This window comes from Numenius arquata, chromosome 3 (assembly GCF_964106895.1).
Source record: "Numenius arquata chromosome 3, bNumArq3.hap1.1, whole genome shotgun sequence".
Classification (NCBI taxonomy): Eukaryota; Metazoa; Chordata; class Aves; order Charadriiformes; family Scolopacidae; genus Numenius; species Numenius arquata.
The window spans coordinates 35,128,385-35,139,466 of record NC_133578.1 but is presented as its reverse complement, the minus strand read 5'-3'; the positions used below and the strand labels follow the sequence as shown (position 1 = coordinate 35,139,466).

Below are 11,082 nucleotides of genomic sequence, written 5' to 3'. Positions count from 1 at the left end.
GTTCTTCATGACGTTTTTGCTGAAATACGTAGGTACAGTGTTATTTTGAAATAAACCTGTCACATAAATTCAGTGTCTTCCATAAGGTATCTCTTAACTTTTTAAATTATTATTGACTAAATTTGTAAGTGGAGGTGGGATCATTTGATTAAGTTTGTTCAGTACTTCACATTATAATACCCTGCTTTGTCTTGCTGTAACTTTAACAAAATGTAACTGCTTGGACTGAACTGCCCAAGCTTAGTCTCAGGCTGATTTCTTTTCTAAGACATTTAGCCAAAAGAGCTCGGTCTCATCCAAGAATGAGTCAATTCAATAATCTCCTTGATTAAAAAAGAAACCACCCAAAAAAACCTACAAAAAAAAAAACCCAGACACCAATGAACAACCACAGCCCCCAAACTTAGACTCTGCAGAATTGAGGAAAGCTACCTAAAACTGTGAATAGATTTGGCCTTTAGTTGTTCCTTTGAAATCTGCTCATAATTAACAAAACAGTACATCTGTGAAGAATTGCAGTTCACATATGCTTAGTGGTGATGACTCCTGTGTCAGCTGCGAAATTCCCCAAAGGCCCCATCTGAGCATATTGCAAGATTCTCCCCTAAACCGCAGCTTTCAGCAGAAGCAGGATGCCTTGGAGCTGGTTAACGGGCAGGGGGGGCAATACTGCGGGGGGGGGGGGGGGCAGAGGGCTGTTCCTTCCCCCTGCCAAAGGGGCCGTGGGGCAGAGCGTGGAGTGTGCAGTGAGCTGGGGATGGACGCGGACTGGGGTTGGGGTGGCATGGGACGGGGGATGCTGTGAAAAATGGGGAGGGGAAGTGCTAATTCAGCCACAGCATACTGGAAAGGGGTCAGAGGTGGGGACAGAGTAGCACTGCCAAAGAGAGTGGCTCCTGTTGGGAGCTGGATGGTTAGGGCCAAGAGGAAGATCTGGAGCAAAACTGAGATGAGGGACTGCCCTGTTGAAGGCGGGCACGCACACCTCGGGGCACTTCAATGCTGCCTTGGAAAGCTGGATTCTACCTGTGTCGTTCCTATGGGGTTCTTATGACGCCAGGCAAGGAAATGAGACTGTTTATGGCTCGGAAATTACCTCCCACTGCCTATTTTCATCTTTCTGGGTACGCAGCTTAACAGTGAGATCTGAGTGATAGACAAAGCACTCATGGATGCTGCTGAAGTCTCTAGGACCTGAGCCTTGGAAATATAAGGATGTAGCGATAAGAACTGAACGAACCATTGACATCTTGAATTGATTGCCGATAGACACATCGATTATGAGTCATTTGGCAGCTAAAATCAACAAGAGTAAAGCCCAGTGCATGTTCCTTGAGTAGCCACTTGTGTGTGAGGTCAATATTAAAAACATGGAAGCCGGGACTGTTCTGCAATAATTTCAAGTTTGGCAAAATATGAAGAGCACATACTGCATAAAATTTCCATGGAATAAATTTATCTGAACGTCAAGATGGGGTGCTGATTGTACTATACACTTCTGGGAATTCGTATGATTTCTTTTCTCATTTTTGGTTTATTTTTGTTTTCATTGATACCAGCAAAAAAAAAAAACACCATCACTTGTGCACTGCATTTGTGCAGGGTACAGATATTACTAGACAGCTTATTATGTCACTTATGTGAGGGTAATTGAATTTGCATAAGCTTTAGATTAGCTAGGAGGAGTAAAAATAATCATGCAGGTGTCATAACAGGACTTTGGTGCAGGCTGGGGATATATTTTGTTTGCTCTTAACTCCAAAATCTGTGCTGCTGCATCTCCGTGGCTGTCGCTAAATGAGCTGACCCGATTAAAGCTAGTGAAGGTCTAACTCCACGGTATACAATGCAGGTTCACTTGAAGTCTCCGAACAGTTTCAGAGGCTTTTGGTATGCCTCGTGCAGAGAGATGCTATTCATAGTTCACATGAGCGGGATGGGACTATCTAATGCCTGAATGTCACGAGTTAAAAGTCAAAGGGCAAAACATTGGTCTCCCTTAAAGCCAGTGGAAGTTTAACTCCAACAAACCTAGGTTTTCTGCCTAAATTCTGAAACCTTGATATTTGGAGAGGAAGGAATCGAGTTACACTTTTACTTCTTGTGGCTTCCCCAAGACTCCAAATTCTAAGCATTTTTAAATTATCTTTTATTTACTCTGATTGCGTTTTGTGAGAAACTAAATTGAAAGTGTATTTAAGGGCCCCAGAGACCTGCTCTGATGAACTCCATCAGGAGAAGCTGAACATCTGCTTGATGCTCAGACACGGCTTTAGCAGAACTCTTAATCGTTCAAAAGAAATTGTAGGAAATGTGTTTGCTTTTAAGTTTCAAACCTCAACACTCAAACTTTAAATTTTAATGTCCTTACATACAAATAAAAAAAAAAAGTAGAAAACTCAATACAAAATAGTAATAACCTAGGCAGAAAATATATAAAAAGAAGGGAAAGAAAATCAAGCAATTTCGCAGTTTTAGGGTGGTTTTACACAAAGGAAAATTCAAAACTGAGTTCTAGAGTATAAGAAAAGGTGTATCATACTAACATGAAGTTGTTTTAACAGTGATTGTGTTTTCTTAACAAACACCTGTTTTATCAGTTGTATTTCACATGTGAAATGAAGTGGACTTTATAGTAAATAGATTTTTTAATTTCAATTAACAATTTTTTACCATAAGGAAAATGTACAGAATTTATGTGGGAATCCATGTACTATGTTTACTCACAGAAAGATAATACTTTGCTGCAAACTTTTAAATATAATAAAATGCATTTAATAGCAATCTTTTGTGGTATCATCATATGGACATAACATTCAAAGTACAGAAATCAAGTTGTGGATCAAAATGACCATAAAAACAGTAACCCAAAGAACCTTATAAACATGTCAACACCCATCATTTATCACTGATGGCTCATATCAATGTAAAAAACATATAAAATGTAGTGTAATTCTCAACACATGGTTTGCTTTGTTGCATTGTTCCTACATATTATTTTGTGTTAAATCCAGGAAATTATATTATGAAGAGAATATTGGTTTTGTTTATTAAACTAAAGTACAGGTTAAAGTAATTCTTTTCTTGCGATGAACATATACCAACAGTGATTAAAAAATAAACATTTATTTACAAAATATTGATGCATACATATTACACAAGTCAGTTATATCAAAGTGGTTTTTAAAACAATATCTGTAGCAACCAACTATTTGCATTGGTTTATCATAGTGCAAATGGTAATGTTGCAAAGGCAGGTTATAATGTGGGATTATGATTTTAATGCTAGCCTTCTCTGCTGCCTTTTGTTTTACTACATCTAGAAAACTATTCCTTTTCATTTAAAAAATATCTATTTCTTGCGAATGTTGAATAGTGTACCTGAGGATAGGGCAAATTCATTATTATTCTAAATTCTTTCACTTAGATAACTATCTCTCGATTTACTCAGCCTGCTTACGTAGCACCATTGCCATTGATTACTAACATACTAATGAGAAAAAGGAATGGAAACACGCTAAATACACTATGCCATCCCTAATTTCAGGATTTGTCCATTTATGTGGAATTACATCTGATACGTTTCACAATTCTGCACTATATATTCAAGTGTTTAAGGATGATTCTGGTGGTATTGTGTAGTGGTGTATATGTTACCAGTATATATTTTCCTGTAAATACAATAATAAGTGAAGCTGTGAAGAAATGGAGATAAAAGCCTGCTCCTTCCGTCCTCAGGTGAGAAGGAGCTTGCTTTTAATTTCCAACGTGTATTGAAACCTGCATGTAAATTTGCGTCTGAATGACTGAACATTGATTCCCTCACAATGTAAGAACTTCATGTATTAAATCCGGTGATTTTGATTGTAGCTTTTCTTTTTCACTGGCGCAAAGCCAGCCGTTAGGTAACTATATTGTCCTTTAGTTCACGTTCTGTAGATGGTGCTGCACTAAATCTGTACGATAGCCTATCATACAGCACGTAGGATGTCGGCAATGCCTAGCGTACGTAACTTCACAGTTTCAAAGACTGGTAAGGGTATAGGTATAACTTTTTTTTTTTCCTTTTTTTTTTTTTTCTCGGTAGCTTCCACAAGTTACGAAGTGGTGGGTCTCACGACGATCTCATGAGCACCCGCAGCGATCTACAACCATGGCCGGTATCTTGCCGTATATTATTTGTTCTTTCCCATTGAAGTACAGCATGTTTATGGGGGACATCTTGGTGGGCGTGCAGCAAGGGCCTGCCGAACCTCGGGGGTTTGCTTGGTGCACAAGGTGAGTGTGTGGATATTTTTGTAAAAATACAAATTCACATTCTCCGGAGCAGTAATTGGCTTTGTATCTTTTAGGTGCAATAATCCAGTCCCATCCGAAAGCTTCAAAATCCACCGTCAGTGGGTAGCGACAACATCGGGATTCTGTCGAGTGCTCATCGCAGTCGAGGCCAAAATCTCTGCGGGACCGTTTCGGGGTGTCTGTAACTCTGACCTCTAAAAATGGGTTCTGTGAGGAGAGGAGAAGGAATCAGAAGCATTACTGAGGTAAACCAAAGTTCAGTAAAAACATGCAAATAGATAATATCTCAGACAGATGTATCAATTTAATATCCTCAAATAATTTTTGCAAACAACGCTTTGTCCTCCTGCAAATCTCTGCTACAGTTGATCTCTGCTCAAGGATTATTCCTTTTTGTCGTGCTGAGTACCAGCATTTCCCTCCTGTTTCTCTATAAAGAGCTTTAATTTCTAAGTATCTCTTTCTGAAATCACCATCATCTCACTGTTAGCACCATTTCTGTTAACTGCTAAAAGGTTTCAGAAATTTGGAGGATGCTGGATTTTTCCTTTTGATGTGGGCTTTGTTTGTTTTAAACGCCATAATAAGAGCTGCTTTTTTTGTTTTGTTTTGGTTTTGGTTTTGGTTTCTCCTATGGAAGAACTCCCAAACGGAAACAACTCCAAAAACTTTTCAAGGGCAGGACCAAGTGGTGTTCGTCTCCCTTTGTGAGTCCTTCTGAAATTCCCTCCATTAAAGTCGCATTCAGTTCAGGCTTTCTGGATACCAAGGAAGGCTTCTTGTCCAGATCAAGGAGGAGAAAAATCACTCCATGATTGCTGTCATTCTTGAATGACTGCAATGGCCGTAGAAACGAGTGTTTCACCTGCTTGTACAGGTTACTTGTACTTCACAGCTTTCCCTTCTGCCAGAGGGCTGAATTTGGCATACTGAATCTGGAGGAGCAGCTAATATTTTGACTTTTGAAAGAGCCCTGTGGCCAGGAATGTACTTTTGGCAGATCTCTGAGCCATGTGCTTCCTAGAGAAGGTGTGTTTCCACGGTCACCAGCTGAGAATAGAATGAAATTACAACCTTCGCAATCACAAGTTTGAAGAAGTTCCCAAGGTTTCCTCCCTTCCACTCACTGGTTTCAGCCCCATGTGCCGGTTTGGCACTGAATGGGTTGTCCCATGAAGGAAGACCGTTCTTTAGGAGTAAATAGCATCCCAGCTAAGTTTGTTACAGAGATTTGTCCCTTCCAAGATACCCGCCTTTACGGCTGCAAGTTGTCCAGCTGCTGGAGATGCTCCTCCCAAAGATAAACGATATGGGGAGGGACTTGGTGAGAGGAGCATCCCTGTACTGGGAGCTGCTGGTGAAGATAGAAGCTGGAGGGAAGAGAAATTTCCTCTCCCATTATCAGCCGTACATCTAACCCTGCCCTACTACTGAATTGGTTTTTTACAGAAGATGATAACCATGGGTTATCCACATGTGTGAAAACACAGTGTTTGGTATTGGAATGGATGGAGGGGGTGAGGACGTTCCTTATCACGATATCCAGCTGGCCTGTTTCAACTATGGGAGATCCACATCTATACTGGATCTACAATTAAGATATCACAGCGTTTTTCCTTTAAGTTTTTAACTGCACTATACTGCTATGAAGTTAAACGTTACATAGCTACATAAATACAGTTGGACTTGATGATATTAAAGGTCTTTTCCAACATAAATGATTCTGTGATTCTATGATATGCAGATTAATTTACTGCATAGAAGTAAAAATAAAATAATATTATCTATACTTTATTCAAAAGGAGGCATTTCTTGGTTGTGATTGTTTCATCTGCAATAGGTTCAGGAATTTTTGTATGTTGTAGAGGATCACTGATTTGCAGAAACAGATAACAAGGAAAATGCTGTAACTTAAATGGTACATTTCAGATTTAATTTGTTCATCTATACTTACAAAAAGAAACCAGATAGTTATTTTATGCTCTTTCTCATCATTATGACCCATTTATTGTATCCAGCAGAATTTCACTGTTCAAACATTTCTAATAGGTGGAACAATGCACTCTATCACATTATCACTCTATCACGTGCACTCTATCTACTGAAAGGTACACGACATTATGAAGAAGATCTGGTCTCACATTCATTAGCATAGATAATTCTTGTTGTTGTTAATAGAAAATATATGCATAAAGATTAGGGAGAAACTCCCTCACAGTTTGAATGCAAAAAGCTTTCTCAGCGCTATCAGAGGCAGCTTTCCTATCAACGAAATAATCCGACTATTCTTTTTAGATGTACTGCTTATTAAACAGTATTTGCTCTCAAATTTGAAAACAAGGTTACTTTTGATAGTACGATCCATCAATAACTACCAAAACATTTTCCAGTTAATGCCTCTCATCATCTTCCTCTGAAGTACTGCGATTTATCGCAATTTTTCAAATAGGGAAACAGAGGCACAGGAATGCGATTGATTTTGTCATGATCAGAGAGCAAAGGATGAAAGATTTGGCTATACAGAACTTGTACCTTCCATTCCCTAAACAACGCTTCCATTTTATCCTTAAAATACAACTTAAATGCTTTCCAATAAAATGCAGGATATTTAAATGGGATTTTTCTAAATGAACTTACCAGTCCATCTTCACCTGGTCCTGGGAAAGTTACAGCAAGATCTCGTCCATTCTCATCGAAAGCTTTTATTTCGATGCCTAAATTGGATTCAGGCTGTTTGAGCCAATTTTGCAACACTGTCTTCACATCAATACTCTGCCAAATACCAGTGCCTGGGTTCATGTCAAGTTTCAAAGATCGAATTCCAGTGTATCTTGTACCGTCTTTCATGGGTTTAATAAGTCTCAGGATCTGCACAAACACCGTTGTAGGTTTTTGGACTTGCCTCAAGTATATCCACAATTGTGCCTTTACTACTTTGTTATATTGTATTTTAGAGCTAAACTTAAAGAAGCAACATTTTGGTTTTCCCTCCATTTGTACAAGAAAATCAGCTATAAATGAATGGAAAGAACAGATTACTGAACAGGGAACAAAAAGAAATATGCATATATAAACCCGATTATTTTTTTTTTCAGACCGTGTAGGAAGTCTTACAATAGGTTATAAACAGTATCGGTAACAAAGTGAATTTAACATAGTTCATTTTCTGTGGTTTATGCTCTAAGCAAATTTAATGGATGTGAACAAAATCATTATGCTATCACCTAAAAGTAACATCATGTGAAAAGGAACCGGTGATTGTTTTTTAAACAGGGCAAAATGAGGTTTGGCTAATCATTTTCTAAGTAATTCTAGTTGCTACCTTGTGCTCTGTAGGCTAAGGGGAGCAGAGGTGTGCTCAGGCTGAAACTCAGAAATGATGGGCAATCACGAGAAGATGCACGCTGCGGGGGACCTTTGCGGTCCTCAGTGCGCCCAGGGCTCTGACCGGTGGTACCAGTGCTGTGGGCTGACCTGTACAGCTGCAAAATAGCCTCTTTCCCAAAGGAAAACTACCTGGGGAGTGGGCACAGCCTATTCCACTTCACAGTGACTACGACCAGCTCACTTCTGGTAGTTATCTCCTGAGGACCTTCAAAAAGCATGCAGAATAGCAACTTGGCATAAGCTGACTCAACATGGATATGGTGATCCAGCTATTTCTAATTTACTAAATAGCCTTAGTGGCAACACATCGGACAGAAAGAGACAGCCATGGGCAAACTACATGAACATTTTAATTTCTTTTCTCGATGGAAAAACAAATAATTAAAAAAGTATTGATCTAAGGATCATTTTGTTTTCTTCTCATTGGAACAATATTATAGGAAAGTCACGTGGAGTGCTGCGCTCCTCCTTCCTGTAGACTATGATGCAGCTGTCATACCTAGTCATGGCAGTATCTTCCCATGCCAGGATAAAATGGGTAATACTAATCTTAAATGGTGCAGGGCTTTGACATTCATAAATCTCACCACTTAAGATACCTGTCTCTTTAGTGCGTTTAAAATAGTTCAAGGGCTTTTTATAAAAAGTAGGAAATGAACTTGGATCGATGAAGTACAATAACTTTTCTTCAGTCATTGTAATTATATAACAGTTTAATTAAAAATAGTTATAAAGCCTTGGACACAGTAGGCTGGAATAAAACTGCTGGCAGACCTCAGTTTTGTGATAAGGCTACAGTAATATATTGCTATTAAGTACCCATTAATTTAATACATTAAAAATTTTACAGTTAAAGTTACTTTTTCATCAATGCGTACATTTTTAGCTGGCCGGAGCAGCTGATATATTATTCTAGTGCGTGTATTGCAATGGTATCTGTAACTTCTAACATGCCTTGTATGTCCTGTCATCTTTTTCCCTTTTGACATCATATTCGTAAGTGTTATTTAAAAAAACAGCTGCCGTAGCCAAATACTTTAGCTGATGAAGAACATAAGATACTATAGTATTAGCCGTGCAAAAGATACTTGATAGGAGCCATAGCAGATGTTTAGCACTCAGAAGATAACTCAGAATCTGCTCATTCAGTAAATGCCTTCATTCTTCCTTGGCACGACTACTGGAGCTGATTGCTATAGCATGGACATTTTAACATTTAAATCCGTTACACACATATTTGCTTTAAATATATAGTTTTAGCTCGGAGGTAGGTGGTGCTAGTTTATGGGATCAGCAAAGAAGCAAGAATTTAACTCTGTACTTGCACTTGCCATAACATGTTGCAGTTAGGTAGGTCTAGTGCTCTAAGCTGTATTTCTGCTGATTTCTATTGCTTCTAAAAATACCGGCCAGTGAAACCTCCCTCAGAAAAAATATAGTTATCTCGTTATCTGCACTTGTACTTTATATTTGCGCTAGGAAATGCCCTGCGTACTGCAGATAACGAAGTCAACTAAACTGCAGATCTCCCTTTGCTTTCTCAGGCAGTGGGCAAATCCTAAGTGCTAGAGGGCATACGCGTTATAAGGAACCGAAAACCGAACAGTAAAACAAAGGATCGCAACACGGTCATCTGAACCTGGCTCGAATTCTTTAGAAATAACGCTCTCCTCCCTCCCCTCTAGCAGACTTCAGCCAGCAGCCTGTTGGGAGAGCCCGAGGAGGAGTTGCGTGGCTCTACAGCAGGGAGACAACTCTCTCGGAGGAGCGGTGGGAGGTGAAAGCAGCACGGTTACTTACACTCCGTAGGCATTGTGATAATCGTTTCGGTGGTGGCATGATAGTCATCGTCTTCCAAAGAGCCATCGCTACTGTCGTCTCTCTGGACATCATATTGATCAATCAGTTCCTGTAGCGGAGGAGCTTTGGGTAAAAGTTGTTTAATAACATCCCTGCTAATGTTAGGAGCTTGTTCCAGACGCAGTTTGCTGAGGATTTGAATTTTTATGGCTTCTATTCTGGAAGATTTTGTATTCTGTCTCCACGTACAAGCATTGCACAGTCCATCTTTTTCGGTGTTCTCTGTGGGCTGACTACTGTCATCAAGAGCCACTGGATCAACTGAAATCAGCATGAACAGGTAAATATAAACATAGATCGCTAGCTTTTGCATGATCTCACATTCAGTGCAGCTTTTTTCCTTTTTTTTTTCCTTTTTTTTTTTTTTCTTTTTCCCCCTCCCCTTTCCCTTTTCCCTTTAGTACTAAACAGATCCGTGAAAGCAAATGCAATCTGAGAGACAGCTTGCCACACTGGTGCACCTTATATATTCCAAGGGGGCTTTTTATACTCCAACTTTGATTAGGCTCATGTCGTCAAACCCGACGATTGGTTGCTGTCCCAACAATGAATCTGGCTGTCAGAGGGTAAAGCCCTGTTGATCACAAGTCACTAGACAGCGTTTAGTTACAGCCAAGGGTGAACTGATTTATCTGGGTGCTTCGTAGAGGATATGTCTTTGCATATTGAAAGGATATATTTCTAAGTATTGTGGGCAGCAGTACTGAAAGACAGCACTGTCGTTCTTAAATATATACTAACCATGTACTTGTACTATCAATCAAGACAGATGTCTCTCTAAACTTGCTTTAGGCTTCTACCGTTTTTTTTGACATGAAAGTTTGTGCTATTTAAAAGAAAATCCCAAGGGATTCCTGTTAGCAGGCAGGGAAAAAATGCTTCAGAAATGCATTGCGAACAGTGCTAACTTATATTGTTCAACAACTAAAATATATTGAGCAGTTCTTATTTCAGAAAACCTTAATGGGTTTTCCTGCTAGGTGCTGGATAAAGCAGCAGTAAAGGTTTTGTGCATATGTGACTCTATGTAAATGCATTATCTTACCTGTTTGTCCCTTTAGCATACAACAAAATCAACAGAACAAATCCCTTACTGAATTAACAGTCAATTATGAAAAATGAGCTTGTCGCCTCTTCATACTATCGCATATACATACATACACACTCAGCAGAATCCTGGGCAGTAAATGAAATATTGAGAGATCTTTAGAAGCAAAGGTATTTTTAAGCAACATCTTTAGCTACTCTCAGTAATATTATACAGAAAAATGAAGCTTGCTTTTTCCATTAGCAGTGCAAGTATTAAAAGACTTGAAACATTTAGTTCTCTACTGTGAGGATATCTTCTTTTTCTATGTCATCTTTTATTTCTGTTCAAAATGTCTCTGGGTTATGCCAGTTTAAGTGATACCTTTCTGTGCTTTCTCTTGCTTTCTACTCAAGCATCTGTAAGTTCGCTAGATACATTACAGTTTTAATATGCTTTCTGCACGAGACAGATACATCTAGACGTGATTTTATACTCACAGGTTATGG

At 39.1% G+C, this 11,082-nt stretch overlaps 1 protein-coding gene across 1 annotated transcript; it reads right to left on the bottom strand.

The window, feature by feature from the left end:
- Positions 1 to 2,638: 2,638 nt before the first annotated feature.
- MSTN (myostatin) lies at positions 2,639 to 10,005 on the bottom strand. The gene is made up of 3 exons (XM_074145424.1): positions 9,487 to 10,005; positions 6,937 to 7,310; positions 2,639 to 4,506 (listed from the first exon to the last, which is right to left on the bottom strand). The coding sequence occupies exons 1-3, from the start codon at positions 9,857 to 9,859 to the stop codon at positions 4,126 to 4,128; spliced, it is 1,128 nt and encodes a 375-aa protein (XP_074001525.1). The 5' UTR covers positions 9,860 to 10,005; the 3' UTR covers positions 2,639 to 4,125.
- Between the last annotated feature and the right edge of the window lie 1,077 nt (positions 10,006 to 11,082).

What these genes read in the sequence shown, in the direction of transcription:
- MSTN (XM_074145424.1), bottom strand. Translation starts at nt 9,859, where the DNA reads ATGCAAAAGCTAGCGATCTATGTTTATATTTACCTGTTCATGCTGATT. An exon ending in TATCACAATGCCTACGGAGT is followed by an intron (nt 7,311 to 9,486) that starts GTAAGTAACCGT and finishes ATTCATTTATAG; the next exon opens with CTGATTTTCTTGTACAAATG. An exon ending in GACCAGGTGAAGATGGACTG is followed by an intron (nt 4,507 to 6,936) that starts GTAAGTTCATTT and finishes CTCTCCTCACAG; the next exon opens with AACCCATTTTTAGAGGTCAG.